This window comes from Grampus griseus (genome assembly GCF_964374135.1).
Source record: "Grampus griseus genome assembly, chromosome: 14".
Taxonomy (NCBI): domain Eukaryota; kingdom Metazoa; phylum Chordata; class Mammalia; order Artiodactyla; family Delphinidae; genus Grampus; species Grampus griseus.
In genome coordinates, this window is record NC_139008.1 from 48,662,091 (window position 1) to 48,682,476 (window position 20,386).

At 38.0% G+C, this 20,386-nt stretch overlaps 1 protein-coding gene across 1 annotated transcript in view; it reads right to left on the bottom strand.

Annotated features, from left to right (window-relative positions):
- SPTLC3 (serine palmitoyltransferase long chain base subunit 3) overlaps nt 1-20,386 on the bottom strand; it is a gene marked incomplete at both ends in the record, with an annotated part of 125,259 nt that overhangs the window by 80,272 nt on the left and 24,601 nt on the right. Inside the window, 2 exons of the mRNA XM_082671639.1 lie at nt 15,792-15,940; nt 16,580-16,734. Coding sequence (XP_082527765.1) covers nt 15,792-15,940; nt 16,580-16,734 — 304 coding nt within the window. The remainder of the gene's footprint in view (nt 1-15,791; nt 15,941-16,579; nt 16,735-20,386) is intronic.

Below are 20,386 nucleotides of genomic sequence, written 5' to 3' on the forward strand. Positions count from 1 at the left end.
GTCACTAGAAACTTAACTAGCTTGTTTCCACCAACATTCAAGCCATACCCTGATTGAATGGAGATGCCTGAGTCCTGTCAAGTTTGCCCTTGGTGGTCTGAGTACTTGAGGACTTCTAGAAATCATATTCAACATTTTGTTGCTGACATATAACTGTGGGCCTTTTTTTTAAATCTCAAGAAAGCAGAGCTATAGTTCTAACTGAAGGTACAAATATATCCACAATAATCTTTATTTCTCTGTGACTTTTGTTTTTTCTTTAGTCTCTGAAAGTCACATATAGGCTGGTGAGAATGGATCTCCGAATTTCAGTGTTGTGCATATATTGACACTTGTTCTTATCCTGAAGGTTTATTTATCCAGTGGATACTGAAAATCTGCTTTGTGAATAAAAGAATAAATACAAGCTGGGTGTATCCTCTTGCCAGATCTCTCAGCAGTATTTTCACATGCCAAGCACAGGGTATGCCACCATCAGTCAAATCAATAAAAATCAGACTCAGGAAAAAGTAGCAATATTATGTTTATGAACTCTGCATTTCAGCTGATTTTTTACTGATATCGGCCTTCATATTGACACTGATTAATAGTAAAGGGTGTAGGTGTTATTAACAAGCCTGTTTCACAACCACCTATTCTTCCTGTGTAGCACATGTGAAGACTAATTTCCAAACTGTAACAGTAGTCTCTTTTCATCCAGAATATCCTGTTTGTTGATAGTTGCTTAGATGTGACCTAGGAGTAGGTGGTCATTTATTGTGGCAACATGCCAGCCATTTCATCTGGCTGTTCCTACTGTGCTATGGCTCTCAGCCCACTTCTGAGCCACTTTGCTTGAACTGGTGATTCCTGCATTAAAATCAGCATCAACCCTTCTGCCTAAAGGAGTCCACCTTTCAGCTCTTCACCCAAAAGCACTTAGAATACCCTGTTCTTCTGCTTATTCCGCTTGTGTACAGTCTGGTAGGGGTTACAGAGCTACTAAGCCTCTTGAGTACCTTTGTTTTCCTGTGAAACATTCAGAGAAAAGTCTTGAAGCCAGATGGGTTGTCTGAAATGGATGTAGAACACACTGTCACGCTGAGCAGAGGCCACCAGTGCTGGGTCAAGAGACCACCCATCCTGATGAAGTTCAGTAAAACAGCAGAAACAATTTTTATCTGCCCAACTTCCCAGGCCTTTATTTTTAGCAAACCACTTGCCATCTCTTGGCAGGTTAAAATGTTAATAGATAATTAGAATCCGATGCAAACAAAAACCTTGAGGCGTGGATATGTAATTATGATGAGCTTTCCTCTCACAAATCATCTTGATAAGAGAAGAATTTTTAAGTGGACCAAATGATGACCTCTACCTCACCTCTGACCACATACTCAATAGAGTCATGTTTCACCCTTCTTTTTTTTCTTTAACATTTTGTTTTGATGTAATTTTTGACCTACTAAAAAGTTGCAAGAATAGTACCAAGAATCCCCAAATACTTTTCATCCAGATTCCCCATATGTTATCATTTTAGTCCATTTCATTAAATATCATTCTCTCTCTCTCTATGTGTGTGTATATATATATACGCACACATGTGTGTATACAATTATATATAATATATACAATTATATGAAATTTTTTGCTGAACTATTTAATAAATTATGATCATAATGCCCCCTCTTCTCTTAAATATTTCACTCTGTATTTCCTAAAAACAGGGCACTCTCTTATGTAACGCCAGTACTATTATCATCGATATAATACTATTATCTACTGTACTACTGCACAGAGCTAATTCACCTTTGATTCTCTCACTTTAAAAACCCAACTCTGGGGCTTCCCTGGTGGCGCAGTGGTTGAGAATCTGCCTGCTAATGCAGGGGACACGGGTTCGAACCCTGGTCTGGGAAGATTCCACGTGCCGCAGAGCAACTAGGCCCGTGAGCCACAACTACTGAGCCTGCGCGTCTGGAGCCTGTGCTCCGCAGCGAGAGAGGCTGCGATAGTGAGAGGCCCGCGCACCGCGATGAAGAGTGGCCCCTGCTTGCCACAACTAGAGAAAGCCCTCGCACAGAAACGAAGACCCAATACAGCCAAAAAAAAAAAAAAAAATAGTAACGAATGTTCAAGTACAAAAAACCCACCTCTGGAAACAAAGATAGATGAAGGAGGGGGAATGAAGCAACTTATAATGAGGGTCCACTTATGTATATGGTTATTTAATCATTACACCTCCACACTCTCTATAAAATAGGCATCCTGGTCCTTATCAGTGAGGAAATAGATGCAGAAATGATGCCACTTACCCAAAGGAGATAGAGCTAATAAGTGCAGACCACCTACTTAACAACGTGACAACCTACCCTGCTGAAACATTTCAAGCTTTATCTCAATTAATTGTCATACAAATTTTTGAAGTTGGTGCTGCTGTTATCTCCTTTTATAGATAAGTACACCAAAGCCTGAGAGTTTAGTTCACTTGCCCAAGGTCATGCAGTTAGTAAGTCTAGAGCCAAGGTTCAGATTCAGCATGTGTGGCTCTAGAGAGATAACTCTTTCCCTTCCTCAGAACACTCTTATGGGTTGTTTTTTTTTTTGGCTGCGTTGGGTCTTCATTGCTGCAAGCTTCTCTAGTTGCGGCGAGCTGGGGCTACTCTTTGTTGTGGGGCGCAGGCTTCTCATTGCGGTGGCTTCTCTTGTTGTGGAGCATTGGCTCTAGGGTACATGGGCCTCAGTTATTGGGCCGCGCCGGCTCAGTGGTTGTGGCTTGTGGGCTCTAGAGCGCAGACTCAGTAGTTGTGGTGCACGGGCTTTGTTGCTCCACGGCATGTGGTATCTTCCCTGACCGGGGATCGAACCCGTGTCTCCTGCATTGGAAGGCAGATTCTTAACCACTGCGCCACGAGGGAAGTCCCCCACTCTTTCGGTTTTACCCGAATCTGCCTTTTCTGAATTACAACTCTTAACACACAAAATAAAGCTCTTTGTTCTTGGCAGCCTTGAAACTAATTATTGTTTGATAATACCAGTGGTTAAAGGATATACACAGGTACTGATGTCTATGAAAGTTAATCTATATCCTTAGTATATTTGAATGTAACAGGATTTTTAGTCTAAATGAAGTAAAGGAGGGCTTCCCGTGTCGCAGTGGTTGAGAGTCCGCCTGCCGATGCAGGGGACACGGGTTCGTGCCCTGGTCCGGGAGATCCCCCATGCCGCGGAGCGGCTGGACCCATGAGCCATGGCCGCTGAGTCTGTGCGTCCGGAGCCCGTGCTCCGCAAAGGGAGAGGCCACAACAGCGAGAGGCCCGCGTACCGCAAAAAAAAAAAAAAAAAAAAAAAAAAAAAAAAAAAAAATCTCTAGTCTTCATGTATCTTATGGTTTTTTTCTAGGTGAAGGGAAGTGGTAGATGATCTACGTATTCTGGAAGTCTGTGAGTTTCAACTTTTTTCGATCATCCCAGGTGTTACCCTGCTGACAAGTATTATACTTATGTAAAATCACTGGCATATCTTGTTAAGTTGTTATGTTTGCTTGCCTTTGTTGAACCTACAGGGCCAAATTCTTCACTTGCAGAAATATCTCTACTAGTTGAAATTTGGCTGTGCTGTAATTTCTATCACTCTCAAGAGAAGGGCAATTACCTTGTCAGAATTATAACAGGTATCAGGAAATTGCCGAAAGGCTTTCAGAAACCAAGATACACTTTCATTTTCCTCCTCCCAAACTATTCCCCTGAGGGTCCACCTTCCTTTACAAATATTCTTAAAGGAAAATAAAAAGGCTTGAGAGAAATGCAATGAAATCTCATTGATCAGAACTTACAACAATTTAGTCTGAAAGGAGCTGGCACTGTCTATGAATAAAGGTTTTGCTGTATAAATTAAGAAGGTAATACTAATTGAGATGGAGACCTTTATAGCCTATTTAACTGAATCCACTGCTTTAAAGCATATTTATAGCATTGATTTGCATAAAATCCTGTTAATTAAAATTGCTTTTTTTAAAAAAGGAAGCAAGATCTCTACTTGGTAGCAATTTCTTAGAAACTGCGATTTCCATAGGAATTTGAAGTTGATATTTATTTGAAATATGTTTTAAGTTACACATTTTGCAAATTGAGGCTGACCCCTTCTTCAATATTTAGGTCAGCAAGGTTGCACATTCCTGGAATCTAGGTACAAAGGTTTAAGAAAGAAACCCAAGAAGAGTCTAAGTACTCTGAATGAAACAGTAGCAGAGAACTTGTCATGTAGAGAAAGAGGGAGACACACTGTCTAACGGCTAAGAACAATGTTCTCAAACTGAGAAATAGCAATTTCAGGAAATTTGTACATAACTAACGTGAAAATCACATCCGAAACCTGAGAATGGAAAATAATATCCTATTATATCCAGTTTCATTGATTCCTAAGTGTTCCTAAGTGTGTTCTTTCTGATGTTTTTAAGATGAAAATATTTCAAGCCTACTTCTTGAAATTGCAACTACAATTTGAAAGAAGTTCTCAACTAGGCAGTTTTTAGGTAGACGTACTAATCAGGTTTTCCTGATGTGATGATTCAAGCACAAGGCTTTCCTTCTCAAAGGAAAAAAGTCTCCACGTAGAAATGATCTTTCATTGGCACAGAATTAGTCTTCTGGCGTCCCATGAGTTTGTTTTCTTAGAAGTGAACTTCTGACTAACAGTTGCTAGGTAAAACTCTGGCAGCACTTATAGAGCATATAGATTTAGATAATGTACTGTTACTAGACATCCACTTTTAACCATCCAGTGCTTAGGGAAAGAAAGACCAAGAAGCTACACTTCCTTGTTGACCAAAAGCAGAGAAGAGGGGAGAAATTGAAGGAAGAAATTTCTACATATTGAGGTATAGAGAAATCATTCTGGCTTATACATGATTTAACAAACTTTATGCTACCTAGAACAATCTGTCTCTGGCCTGTCAAACATGCATTGTACATCTGATTTAACCATTTAGAAAAAGAATGCATTAAAAAAAAAATGGAGTAACTGTAGTTCAGGCATCTAAAATGGAGCCAGGCAGCTATTGTGGATGTGGTTTCAGACGTGTTCCCGCATCACTGAGACTTGAATTTTCTGAACTTTATCAAACTCAAGGACACCACCAACCATCCTGAAAACAATATCAGCTAAGAGCTGCCAGCTGCAAACTTATGGTCTCACAGTCTGCCCTTGTAACTACGCAACCATTTCAGACCTCAATCAATCCTTACTTAAAAACACCCTTACCTCTTGCCAGTTCTAGTTATAATTCTTGATAAAAAACTCATGTAACTAACTGGAACCTTGCAATTTTTGCTTTTATAAGCCTCCCACATTTCATAGTCTGGAGGGATACAATTCTAGTGTTTCTTGAATTTGTGTCTCCCAGGCTGGCTATAGTCCTCAGTTGGGCTGGAATAAAACTCTTTTCTATTCCTGCTATTAGATTGTTTATTGATTCTTTCCATCAACAAAGAGAAACAAAAGCTTCTCTCTAGTTTGCCTGAGTTTATCCTTTCCTAAATTTAGAAATCTGGACCAGCAATGTGTGTCAGAATAGACTCAGAGATAAAAATCAAATTGCTTCACTGATTTCTGGATGTATCTTACCTACTTTCCAGTTTTTATTTATAAGCTCCATCCCCCAGGTATATGTGGTATTCATTCCACACAAGGTGAAAGACCATTGCATTTTGGAAAATCTTTGAAAATTGGGTCAAGAAAGTCAGCCATGCTAGATAGCTTCCAGTGGTTCCCAAAGTGTGGTCCCCAGAGCAGCAGCATCAATATCATCTTGGAATTTGTTAGAAATGCAAAATCTCGGGTCCTATTCCAGACTGACTGCATCAGGAACTCTGTAGGTGGGCCCAACAATCTGTGTTTTTCCAAGCCCTGCAGGTGATTCTAATGTGAGCTAAAGTTTGAAAACCACTGGTTGAAGGTAAAAAATCCACATAACCTGCAGCAGAAACCCTCCAGTACACTGAAAAAATCTGGTCAGTCTGATTCAGTGATAATGTCTTAGAAGTACTATAACGATTTTCATAAGACTGTGCCCTCATCCTAGGCTCCTGGTGACTTTTAAGGAAATAATTAAACCAAAAAATGTCAGGTCATTGTGGAAAAAATAGAAAATACTACACAATAAAATATAACCATCTTTATCAATACAGATATTCATGTAAAATATATTTTAAAAAGTGGACTCATAATATACATACTGCTCTTGTTTTAGTCTCTTAACAATGTATTTTCTTTTTTTATTGAAGTATAGTTGATTTACAATGTTGTGTTAATTTCTGCTGTACAGCAAAATGATTCAGTTATACATATATATACATTCTTTTTCATATTCTTTTCCATTATGGTTTATCACAGGCTATTGAATATAGTTCCCTGTGCTATACAGGAAGACCCTATTGTTTATCCATTCTATATATAATAGTTTGCATCTGCTAATCCCAAACTCCTGCTCCTTCCCTCCCCCACCTCCCCTCCCCCTTGGCAACCACAAGTCTGTTCTCTATGTCTGTAAGTCTGTTTTTGTTTCGTATATAAGTTCATTAACAATGTATTTTCCATTTTACAGAAGAGAAAATTGAAGACTAGGAAGGTGTATATAATAGTTTATCTCAGGCCCTAGCTAGTTAAAAGTAAGGACTAGGATTTGAATCCCAGCAGCCTCATCCCAGAGCCTTTGCTCTAAATCATGGTGCTGAGCAACTACATTATAACTTTGTATGGCTAAATAATATTATGTTAAACAGATCTACCAAGTATATTCAATCACTTTCCTTGCTGGAAATGCCTCATTTCCCCAATTTTTCTATTATCAAATACAATGCAATGATTATTCTCGATCATACATCATTGAATACTTACTCAAAATTTTCAAAGCAAAATTTCTCAAAATGGAATTGCTGAGTTAAATGGCTTGCAGTTGATACATTTTCAAATTGCCCTGCAATTTACTCTGTCAATAGTATATAAGGGTGCCCTTTTCTTCACTCCTTTGAAACTTTGGGATATTATTTTGCCAATTAGGTGAAAATGGTAACTCTGTGTCTTAATAATTTTTTGATTATTTAAGGGGCAGAGTATTTTCCACAAGCTCATTGCCCATTTATATTTATTTATTTTCCTTAATTGTCCATTTATGTACTGGATCTACTTTTAAAAGTAAAACTTTCATTTAAACTAGAACATACATAGAAAATGGGAAACAAATTGTACATATGGAGCTCTATGAAGTTTCATACAGTGAACTCACATAACTGTATCAAGGCTAAAAAAAAACAATAGGAACAGCTTTGCCCTCTTTGGTCACCATCCACCTCCCCCAAAGGTAACGTACGCATTCTAAACAGGGGTGATATTGCTTTCAAAGAGGTGAAAATTGGTTTTTGGAGGGGGAATATCTTACTCTATTTATGTGTAAAGCAGAGATATCCATGTACTACATAAACAAATATATAGTGTATCTGTGGTATTCAATTGTCATGAGAGGAAGTGATAATGAAAAAAAAAAGGTTGAGGGACATCACACTATCCTACTCTGTAGTTTTGCCTGTTTTGAACTTTGTCAAAATCTTGGCCCACTTCTTAAACTGGGATGTTCTTTTCCTTTTGATTTGTAAGCGTCTTTACACGTTAAGAATATTAACATTTTGTTAAATATATGTGAATAATTTTTTCTAATTTTGTTCTTTGACTTTTAACTTTGTTGACATTGTTGTTGGCTTTTGTTTGTTTTGTTTTGTACAGCAGTTTAAATTTTTCATGTTGTTGGATCTTTTCCCTCCATGTTTCTGGGAGAGCTTTCTCTGGTTCCCTGGAGTGTGAGTACACAGTAGACTACTGTCTGAATCAGGCTTGTGAAATCTGAAGGGCAAAGAGCTGTGGTTACTGGTTGGGTTGGGAACAAGCTGTCTCTCCTAACAGGGAGAGTGCCTGTTTTCCATAGACCTGAGTGGCCTGTGTTGCAAGGAGTGAGCCTGAGCATCATTTAAAATGCATCCCTGCCATGTAAGAGGGCATCTTGCCAGGTGAGGTGAGTTTTGCTGGAAAGACTGGAGGTCATTATGGGTTGTAGAATGGAGGGGTGATCAGAAGTGACAAGCTAGAGAAGAGGCTGCTGTGGTCTGAATGTTTGTGTCCCCCCAGAATTCATATATTGAAAACCTAATGTCCTAAATGATGGCATTTGGAGGTGGGGTTTTTGGGAGGTGATTAGGTCTTGAGGATGGAGCCCTCATAAATAGGATTAGTGCCCTTACAAAAGAGACCCAGTGAGCTAGCCCACCCCTTCTGCCATGTGAGGACACATACAAGGAGAAGTCTGTAACACAGAAGAGGCCCCGCTTGACCATGCTAGCTCCCTGATCTTGGACTTTCAGCCTCCAGAAAGGTGAGGAATACACTTCTGTTGTTTATAAGCCACTCAGTCTGTGATATTTTGTTATATCAGCCCAAATGGACTAAGACACAAGCATTGCTCACATAAAGGGAGATGTAGTCTGATATTCCTAGGACAGCCTTTACCAAGGAACACACACAAGTGCATCTTGTATTTGAATTGTCTGAGTAGTTTTATTCTGTTCATTTGTTCATTCATTCATCCATTTAGTCATTCACTCAGTTTCAATTTTATTTATATAGTTATTTCTGGCGGTGATTGCTTTTGTTTTTGCATTGCAATTGCAAATGCATTTGCAATTTACCTAAGTGTAACTTACCTAGATACAATGCGTGAGATAGGAATCTGGCTTATTTCCTTATATGATCAGCCAGTTATCACAAAACTAATTGTGATATAATTGATCCTCTTCTAGCTGATTTGAAATGTTGTTCTTCTTATATACAGATGAGTGGACCAAACTGTCTCTAGACTTTTGGTTGAGACCTCCCACCACCCATCTTGTCTATTAATGCCACTGGATTGTGTTCAATTTACATATTCATTTTAAGGAAGATTTAATCGAATTGTAATACTGAGCCATTCCCTTCTAGGATATTGGTGTCTCTCTCTGTTTCTTTCAAGTATTATTTTAGGTCTTTTATAAAAATCTTAGTTTTCTTCAAATAGGTTCTAAACATTTTGTAATGAGGTGGATGGACCTAGAGTCTGTCATACAGAGTGAAGTAAGTCAGAAAGAGAAAGACAAATACCATATGCTAACATATACATATGGAATTTAAGAAAAAATATGTCATGAAGAACCTAGGGGTAAGACAGGAATAAAGACACAGACCTATAGAGAATGGACTTGAGGATATGGGGAGGGGGAAGGGTAAGCTGTGACAAAGTGGCATGGACATATATACACTACCAAACGTAAAATAGATAGCTAGTGGGAAGCAGCCGCATAGCACAGGGAGATCAGCTCAGTGCTTTGTGACCACCCAGAGGGGTGGGATAGGGAGGGTGGGAGGGAGGGAGACACAAGAGGGAAGAGATATGGGAACATATGTATATGTATAGCTGATTCACTTTGTTATAAAGCAGAAACTAACACACCATTGTAAAGCAATTATACTCCAGTAAAGATGTAAAACCAAAACCAAAACCAAAAACCCAACATTTTCAAAATAAGCTTATTCCCTAGGTCTGTGCCATTTTCCCTCATATTTACTAATAATATTATTTTCCCCAGTATATCCTCTTATTGATTGTTGACTATAGACTTTCTGAATTTTAAAAATTAGTGGTTTTTGAATGTAACTCTTTATTGAATTCTTTATTAAATGTTTATTATTTCTAATAAATTCTTGATAGTTTAATATGTAAAATGGAAGAAAATGGACTAAAACTCTGTCCCTCCTGCTCAGCAGCCCCTCATCTCTACAGTGGCCTCAAGAGCAGCCCCTTCTGAGGATCACTTTACTACTCACAGATCATGGTTTAAAAAATAGAGAAAGGAACAACCAGATCGTCTACAAATAATGGTTAGATCACCTCTTCTTTTATTGCACATATATTTCTTATTTTGTCACATGGTAGTTATTCAATAAATATTTATTGATGTAAGGAGTAAAATATAAATGAATAATTATATTGTTTAGTACTTCCAAAGGTTATTAAAATGGTGGTAAAAACACATCTTCATCTTTTCCCTGACTCAAAGTGAAAACTTCTAGTAACTAGAAGTTTCATCACAAAGTGTAGTACAAGTCTCATTGTTTGAAGTAGATATTTTTTATTCCATTCAAGAATCTCTTATTTTTATTCTATTAAAAGTTTTATAAGGAATGGATATTGAATTTTATAAATGTTTTAGTGACATCTATCAAGATAATCATATGTTTTCCTTCTTGGATCTTTCAAGGTTACAAATTTTCTTATTGAAGTCACTATCCTTATAGTCCCTGCATAGAACTACTTGATCATGGTATCATGTTATTTGACTATACTGTTGAATTTGCAATGTCAATTTCTTGTATAATTTTCTTCCCAAGTAATATTGTCTTATAATTTTCCTTTTATTAAATGCTCGTTTGTCAAATTTTGGGATCAGGGTTATGTTAGCTTAGTGGTTGTCAACTCTGGCTGGTCATCAGAATCACCTCTAGTGACTTATTAAAATTTAGGTGCCTCAGCCCAATAGAAATTACTCTTCTCTAATTTATAAGTTCCTGTTTATATCTTTAATAGTGTAATACTTTTGCTTTCCTTTTATTCCTTACTCCATTGGTTGTTAGTTTACTAGCTTCAATCTTACTTCTTTAGTAAAGTAAGAATACACATTTTCCTCTGAGTACACAACTAGTTGGATCCTATGGTGTTCTCATAATTGTTAGTTTCTAAACATGATGTAACTGTAACTTCATTTCCCTGTTGATTCAAGAGTTACTTATGAGAGAGCTTTAAAAGTTTCAAGTGATTTTTAAAAAGGGTTCATTTCTAATTTTGGTATTAATTTTTAGCTTTATTTCACAGTAGTCCAAGAACGTGACCTATGTAGGTTTCACTTTTTGGAATTCAATGAGGTTTTCTTTGTGCATAATATAGAGTAAATTTATATGAAAATTCAATAAATATTTAAAAAGATATTGTCTACTGGTAATATGTTTTAAAGTTCAGCATTCAATATATAAATATTAAACTAAACTCAACAATTACATTGTTAATGTCTTCTGTGTCTTTATTTGCTTATTTTTTTGTCTTCTTCATTTTTCAAGGACTGGGAGGAACTTTAGGGTTTCCTGTCACTATCTCACTTTTTATTTTTCTCACTTTTGTTTTTAATCAAGTATGTTAAGTTGACCCATATGATTTTTGAAGCCTCCCATAATTCATTGTCCTACTAATTTCCAGTTTGTATAGAAAAATAAAGAGCCATATATGTCTCTGCTGTGTTACTTAATGCACAGAGGCTATAGGAGTTGCATCAATCTTCATTATGGGCTCTCCACATAATTTTTATAAGGTGAATCTCTCCTTATGTTTAATAATTCATACACTAAACTTAACTTCTGCTTTTCTTTCTGTTTGCATTTGCACCACACCTTTAGGTTGTTTGTTTATTTATCTTTAAAGTTTCAGTTTATTCTTCACTTAAAGCTTAATTCATATGAAGGAAGAACAAGCAATTCTGCATTGACTTTGCATTAGAGGTGGCTGCATGAACGTCTTCCATTGTTAAATCAATATATTCAAACAAGCACCTTCCACATACAGCAAAATTAAATAGTTCTTTCCAGTAACGAAACTCAAAGATCATATATAGAAATATCTTGCATAATGAAGTTTTACTGATTGTTTTTTTCATTTTATTTACTTATTTATTTAGGCCAGGCTAAGCAGCTTGTGGGATCTTAGTTCCCTGACCAGGGATCAGACTCGGGTCTTGGCAGTGGAAGCGCTGTGTCCTAACCACTGGACCGCCAGGGAATTCCTGAAGATACTACTGATTGTTTGATGTTACTCTTCAGACATTATGAACAATTTTTACACAACTCTCAATCTTAGTGCTAAAAATCTAAACATCCATGTAGTTTTAGAATCTGTTTCTAAACAAATTATAGTAGTTATTCTAGCGTTTTTCAGCTAAGACAGTTAATCTACAGACTTTGCAGCTAAAAATTTGAAGGCAAGCCAGCTTAAAGAGTACCAATTTCAACACTTGATAGGCTGTTCACTCCAGAGGTCCCTAATTCACAATGTAATGTCACACACACCTAAATTCAAAAATTTCTAATCTTTCACAACACATTAACACATTATTAAAACAAAACAAAACAAAACAAAACTAGGTTGTAATTACCAAAGATGTCACATAAGGCATGCAGTTTCAGGGAGACAGCCCGGATCAGGGAACATTCTAACAAAAACCAACAGGAATATAGAAGATAGGAATTTAAAATGTGTCAGATATTTAAATGCTTGATGGTGACTCCGATTTGCCATTTCACTCTGTCTCATATATAGGATGTATGAAAAGCGCAATCATCCCACCCATATCAGCATGTGAAATGTTAAATCCACCCACAAGAGGGTCAAAGCCTCCCCTAATTCCATATTCTGCTATCTTTTAGTTGTACAGAAAAGTAAACAATAGCACATCATTTTACATCTTAAAATATCACTTAAAATTCTGTACATATCTGTCTGGAAATGTGTCATTTTCAGTTCTATTTTGGGCCTAGTTTTAACATTTGCAGGTGTAGATTTGGCAAACAACCTTACTCTAGGGCACTTTTTGCTGCTCCTTCCACTGAATTGACCTCCCTCTTGGGCACTGAGGGTATTTTGTTGTTGGTTACAATGGGGAGGTGGAACCAGGTGCCTGGCTGGGACCTATCTTTCTGCTTTTCATCCTTTGGAATAACTTTAATTTAGTTGTATTTATTTTTGATTACAGCACATAATTGAGTTTAGTTTTTGGCCAAATCTCAGTCCTTTGCTTCTAGTAGGCAAATATGTTCTAGTTATATATTTTTGGTAAAAATAAAATATGTGATCTTTTATCCTTTTACTATATTTTATTTTTATTTATTTATTTTTTACTTGTTACTTTTCGTTTGTGGCCATGCTGTGCAGCATGTGGGATCTTAGTTCTCTGATCAGGGATCGAACCCTCACCCACCCTGCATCGGAAGTGCAGAGTCTTAACCACTGGACCGTCAGGGAAGTCTCTTTTACTATATTTTATGTGTTTCCTCTTGATTTCTTTTTCATTGAATTTTCCTATTTTGGAATATGATTTCTGTGTTCTTTTCCCCCTGGAACATTGGAAACTACTTTTAAAAGCTCTAGGAAGTATTTTAAGTGATTAAACGTCCCTAAACATTTACTTTGGGTTCCTCAAGAAGCTATTTTGGTTACTAAAAATTCTTAAGCCTCTATATTACCAAAGTTTCACTGTTAGTCCATTGGCCCTGTTAAATATTTTCTTAAGGCTATGTAGTATACATTTTCCAAAAGTTACTTGTATATCTTGAAGTAAATGGCATTCAAAACTATACAGCAGAAACTAACACACCATTGTAAAGCAATTATACTCCAATAAAGATGTTAAAAAAAAAACAACTATATTACCAATTCTTGACTGCTATGTTCAGCTTACCATTTATCTTGCAGAAGACTTTCAGATGTACCCTGTTTATTCATTTATTTTTGGATTGCTTATATTCTTGTTTTCAGTTCTTCTATTTGCCTAAAATTACTGTGGGTGGTTTCTACCTTGCTGTCTCACTGTTTCCTTGGAAGCTGTTAAAATCTTCCTAGAGCTTGAGTTGGAGAGCTCACAATGAAGCAACTAAATATTAAAAGCCCAGTGATTCAGAAGGATGAGTAGGTGGAGAAAGCATGTAGGCTGTAGGCAGTCTAAACAGGGATCTTCGTCTCTGCCTGGTTTCTCTGGGTTTGTTGAGTCTGCAGAATCAGGGACCTTTATTCCGCATCTGTCTTTACTGGGAGGAAACCATCGCCTGTGTCAGGCTGCCTCTCTTTAGTTTCTGGTGTGTGACTGGGGACTGTTCTGTCTCAGTGAGTTGGGGGTCCTCATCTTCAGGAGTGTGTTTCCTGATGAACAACCCTTGTATTTGGTGTCACCAGCACCAGAGGCAACATCCCCAAAGGTTGCTGCCTCCGTGTCTCTTTTGACGGTGTGTCCTTCCAGTCTCGATCCTGCCACCAAGTAGGATCCTGTGGGTGACCCAGCTCTTCTAAAGGAGTAGAACCTTTCTTCCACTCCCTGCTTATTTCTCCAGCCCTCATGAGTCAAAATAAAGATACCATGTCTTTCCTAAGAAATCTGGGCAACTACTTATACACTCTGGAGTTTTAGTTAAGTATTTACTGGCTATGTGGATAAGAAGGTGACTTTGTTCAATCTGAATGGCTATTTATTGCACAGGTCTGAATAATTACATGCTTCTAAAGGCCTTCTGCCAAGGGGTTATCTGAGAGAGGCATGTGGCTCATTTTTCATGAATGGTAAATCCATTTTTAGCAGCTTTAACTCTGATTCTTAGGCCTGAAACTGACCTAGTGAGCTCTGCATGTATTATCCTGGTTGGGAAACTGCTTAGTAGGAAAGCTGAGCAACCCCGGGAGTTAGGATGGGTCATCGGCCACTATAGGCACATCACTGAGTCACTGTGGTCCTCAGTTTCCTCCTCTGGAAGATGGCAATAACACCACCTGTCCTGCCCCGCACAGCATGGGGCTTTGTGAGGAACACATGAGATAATATAGGAGGAGAGAGTGGGCCAGGAAGAGCGAAGCAGGCCACAGGAACAAGCTTGCTCTGCTCATCCTCCCGGAAGTGAGGGGAGCAGAAGTTTCCTTCTCAAAGATCTTACTCCTCTAAGAGAAAAATGTTTCAGCTAAAAGAGAAATAAATAGGCAGTCTGTTTCATCTTTACCATTCATTCATTCATCATTCATTCATTCATTCATTCAACACAAGTCAATAAGACCCATTCCTCCCTTCATGGAACTTATGTTGCAGGAGCAGAGACAGGCAATATACAAGTACAAAAGCAAGATAAGTGATAGGCATCATTAAGAAAAGTGGGAGAAAGAGCCAAATCCAAAGGAGAAGTTGTTGTTCAATGGGTACGAAGCTTCTGTGATACAGGACGAGTAAGTTCTAGAGACCTGCCCTTTCACACAGTTCCTGGAACAATTCTGTACTGTGCCCTTGAACATTTGTTAAAAGGGTAGATCTCTAAATACAGAATTACTAGGGTTTCCCCTGAAACTGATATAATATTGTAAGTCAACTTTACTTCAATAAGTAAAAATAAAATAAAATTTTATTTAGGGGAAAAAATAGAAAAAAGGATCGATCTCATTTAAGCATTCTTACCATAAAAAGGAGGGCGATATGACACTTTCTGAGGTAATGGATATGTTTATCACCTTGATTGTGGTGATGGTTTCACAGGTATATGCATATGTCCAAACTCATTAAATTATATATACTAAATAAGTACAATGGTTTTCTTTGAATAGCAATTGTAACTCAAAAAAGCTGTTAAAAAGAAAAGAAAAGTGGAAAAGAAAAGACCCAGAAAAGGACCAGATGGAAGAGGCATTATAGCTGCTTTTTTAGATAACATGGTCAGGAAAGAACAATTTTTTTTTTACTCTGGAGAATTAAAATCTTTAAAAACTGCCTAGTAAGAGCATAATGTTTGAAATTTCCAAAAAGACCGTTATATACCTTTTCCTTTTTGTGTTTTATAACAACATTTTGAGGCACACTGTCTAGATATGATCTAGATTTGAGAAGTAGCCACAATGAATCTGAGACCCAACTGGAAAAAAATTTCAAAATAGTGAATGTACGTACCCATTTCATGTCTGGTGCTGCCCACGCCCAGGCCATATGTCTCTAAAACATCCTTTACTGTTTTCATAGATTCATCGTACTTGGCTGCAAGGCCAAGGAAGTTATAGGAACCCATATTGATGACATCTTTGATGATTCTTCCAGTAAACCTGCAGAGAGAAGGGCAGGTGAACACAAAGGGCTTTCTCATTTAATATCATCCTAGTGCTCCAGAAAAGACTCTCACAAAGAGACCTTGGGTTTGGCCCAAGTCACGTCTTTTCTTTTTGATTTGCCTTGTTGTCACCACAAAATGATTTGTCCTTAGAGGAGAGTCACCTCATAATGAACCTGGGCAGAGCATTGGGAAAAGGTTTCCAGGCCATGGAGTGTTACTCAGCCCTGATTTGTCTTGGGTGCTTGCTTTCGTGACACCTGTGCTCTGGTTTAAATTTCAGCAAGGACTTTTTAAATCAGAAAGAGCCATGGTCATCACTGGCTCCCTCAGCAGGAAGTAGGAGGGTACAATTTGTCAATAAAGCTGAAAAGGACTCTTCCCGGCTGGCTCTGTGTATCCTGCACCTTCTGCCACTGATTCCTCTTTAATCGCAATACAAGTAAGCTGCCCTTGGCAATTTAATTACTGTGACTTCTCCCATTGGCATCACGAGGGCTTGCAAAGGGCTGAATGATGGAAGAGCAGCTGTTCTATTGCTTTGTGCTTTTTTCAGATCTGTGATCTGGTGCCCATGCTAGAATTTCCTTGAAAGCATTTCTTTCAACCAAGCCCCTCCAGGTGGCCGCCTCACCTAAATGTCCAGTTGTAGTCATCTGACACCCTCTCCATCACATCAAACAGAGGCCCCGGGGCACTGCAGATGGGCCGGTTCCAGTTGTCTCTGATTCTCATGTAAAGGTTCCGTGTATAAAAATTCTCAAAGCTTTGATACAGCGGCACAAAATCCTGTAATAACAGAGGCAGAAGTTTACCTTTGGTGTCTCGCTTTTTGTAGTTCATTTGCAATTGAACACTAAAAGACATGGAGGAACCATGAAAATATTCCATCTGCAAATATTTTGAGCAAGGTTCTTGGGTAAGGGGTTGGGTGGGGTCCACAAATAACTCTGTGAGTCCTCCACCTCCAAAGAACTTACCTTTTAGTGGGGGAGGTAAAACCTGTGGCAAATAAAAGTAACAAAAATGACAGCAAAATACAAGTCCCCAAATGAGTGCTGGAGACAACGAATCCCAGTGTTCCCGAGAGGGAGAATTGAGCTTGGGAACCTTCTTAGAATTCAAGAATAATGCCATTTGCTGCAACGGGGATGGACCTGGAGATGATCATACTAAGTGAAGTAAGGCAGACAGAGAAAGACAAATATCACTTATATGCTGAATCTAAAAAAAAAAAAGACACAAATGAACGTATTTACAAAACAGAAACAGACTCACAGACTTAGAGAAATAACTTACGGTTACCAGGGGGAAGGGTTGGGGGGAGGGATAGATTGGGAGTTTGGGATTGACATGTATTCTCTGCTATATTTAAAATAGATAACCAACAAGGACCAACTGTATTGCACAGGGAACTCTGTTCAATACTCTGTAATAAGCTAAGTGGGAAAAGAATTTGAAAAACAACAGATATATGTATATGTATAAAACTGAATCACTTTGCTGTATACCCAAAACTAACACTACATTGTTAATCAACCATACTCCAGTATGAAATAAAAAAAAAAGATCTGGTCCAGAGAAGAAGGCCTGTTTTGAGGGTACAGTTCTCCTATTCCTCTGCCTCTACCGGTGAGCTTCCTGCCTCTGTGTGGGTGTATTTTCACCCCAACCCATTCCTTTGAGCACCAGTGAGGTTTCTTCAGGAGCAGTCAATGCCTTCCAAAGGTTGCTGTCTTCTAGTCTCAGGTAAGCTGCCCACAGTTTTGTAACTATACCAAAAAATGAAACTGGACTAGTTATTGCAAAAACAGAAGCACTGCAATGGGGTATATCCTTATCTAGCTGTAGATTTAACTCATCACATGACCAACTCACTATATTTTTCTTCCTGACACAAAAGGCTAAGTGTGAAAGTGAACCCCAGGCCACAAGGACATAATCATTTTTGGGAGCAGGATATAGGAGGGTTGAACAAAACCTAATAATGCAGCCACAAAAATGCCTTTGTTTCTCCTACAATATGACACTCTTTCTTTTTTTTTTTGTTTGCGGTACGCGGGCCTCTCACTGTTGTGGCCCCTCCCGCCGCGGAGCACAGGCTCCGGACGCGCAGGCCCAGCAGCCATGGCCCACGGGCCCAGCCGCTCCGCGGCACGTGGGATCCCCCCGGACCGGGGCACGAACCCGCGTCCCCCACATCGGCAGGCGGACTCTCAACCACTGCGCCACCAGCGAAGCCCGACACTCTTTCTTTTTCCACTGTTAAGCTTGTAGGGTACCTTATCATTTTCCAAGTGTTATAGATATATCAATCCTACTTTTATAGACAATTCAACAGAAAGTCAGAAAATCTGAATGGACAGATTGGGATTTGTACCCAGTTCTATAACCAATGCTCTTTTGAATAAATCATGCTGCAGAGATAGGTATTTAAAAGGGATTGAAGAGAACATATCCATGGCACATTGTAAAAAATACTACCAAATTTGGAAAAATGCTACCAAATTTGTCCCTTCTTTTTTTGGTTTAACTACTTGCCCATTCAGTAGCAAATAGAATCATGGATTTGTAGAGAGAGAAAGAATCATTATCAATCGTAGTTTTTCATTTGTGCCTACATTGACGCTTCTGTTCTCACCTAATATTTCTTTTTTATCATTATTTCCTCTTGAGAAACAGCTGTTTCTCCTACCAGGGTTGAGCTCAGAATAATAATAAAATATGTCTGTGTTTTCCTTTTTGTTGGGAAGGGTAACTAACTGTATTATAGACAGTTCTTTGAAGTATGAGAAACACAAAGTAAGGATGGCTACATTTAATTTTTCTTATTAAGAAATTAGAGGAAGGTTGAATAAAGATAGCAGATTCAGTGCTTGTATGTATTCTACCAATCATCTAAAAGCTCTGTGAAATGACAAAAAGTAGATACTTAAAAACCAAAATAAATTTATAAATTTATAAATCATCAATGAATCAGAAATATTGAAGGATCACAAAAGATAGAACATAAATAAGATCTGTTCAATGCAGAAATAAGACCACAGGAAACCATAGCCCTAAAACATTTGCAGAGAAGACTGGTATGGACATACACTAACTGTAGGGATCCTTAAAGCCAAGAGTCGATAACTACAAGAAGTTGATACCCTGGGTGATTAATGAAGCAATATCTCTTTGTTCTTCTTTTATTGGGTTAATAAGTAAGAAGCAGTTGCATTGTCCACAGCACAAAGCACTGTGATGGGCAGCAAGAACTGACTGGAAGAACAAGACCCCACTGTAGAGAGGTGGGGAGACCACACGGCAAGAACACAATCCCCTGATCCCGGCAACACATTCCATTTTCTTTCTACAATCACTCAAGACAGGTGAATGTGTAAGCAAATAAGGATTCCTAAATTAAAAAATGAGCATAAAACAAAACGTCATCACTATTACAGGAAAACTAGCACAATAAGAGGCACCAAATTCAATAAGCAGAACTGACATTTAGTGAAAAGACTTCATAGAGCAAACAGAAAAAGAATTTAAAAATATGTAAGTAACATGTTTAGAAAGACACAACGAAACAATGGATCCTTTTAAAAAATTAAATGTTCAAAACTACAATGAACACAGCTGAGAAGTAAATTAATAAACTAGCATAGTCAGTTGACTAATCATTCCAGGACAGAGAAAATAAAATATGGAGGAAAAGTCAAGAGATATGAAGGGCAGATTCAGAAGGTCCAATATCTCCCTAGAAGGATTTGCAAGATTGAAGGAAGGAGGAGAAGGAGGAGATGAGTTGAAAGAGGAGGAAAAGGAAGTTAAAAAAAAAGGAGGAGGAGGAGGGGCAAGTTCCAGAGAGGAAGGAAGTTTTGAATCCTAAGATGTAAATAGTCTATCAGGTCCTGAATAGAGCAAATAAGGAAAAACACACGCCAAGCTACATCCTGGTTAAATTTCAGAAATCAAAGGGAAGAATCTCAAAAGGCTTCAGGGAAAGGCAGTTTATAGACAAGGGAATATGAATTAGACTGCTTCGGACTTTTCTTAGGTGACAATGGTGGAAAAGAGTATGAGGGAAAATTATTTTGAACTTAAAATCCTATAATCAGCCAAACCAGCAAACAAATGTGAAAATCCAAGTAAAAACTTTCCAATATATGTAAGGAGTCTTGAGTTTAATTTCCATTTCTATAATAATTGAGCATTGTACCTCAATAATACAATGAAATAACTATGGAGGAAGACAGATGCCAGAAAAAATAATGAGTGAAGAAACTGACGGAAGATGGTTTAGCCCAACTAGCGTTATATTTGTAGTATAAAGAAACAGAAACTAAAAATTCACAAATAAATGACAACATGGAGAATGGGTATGTGGGAGAAAGAAAGTGCAATTTTATTAAATTCTTCTCCTGGTCAGGGGAAGACTCTAGTTACTAAATAATGG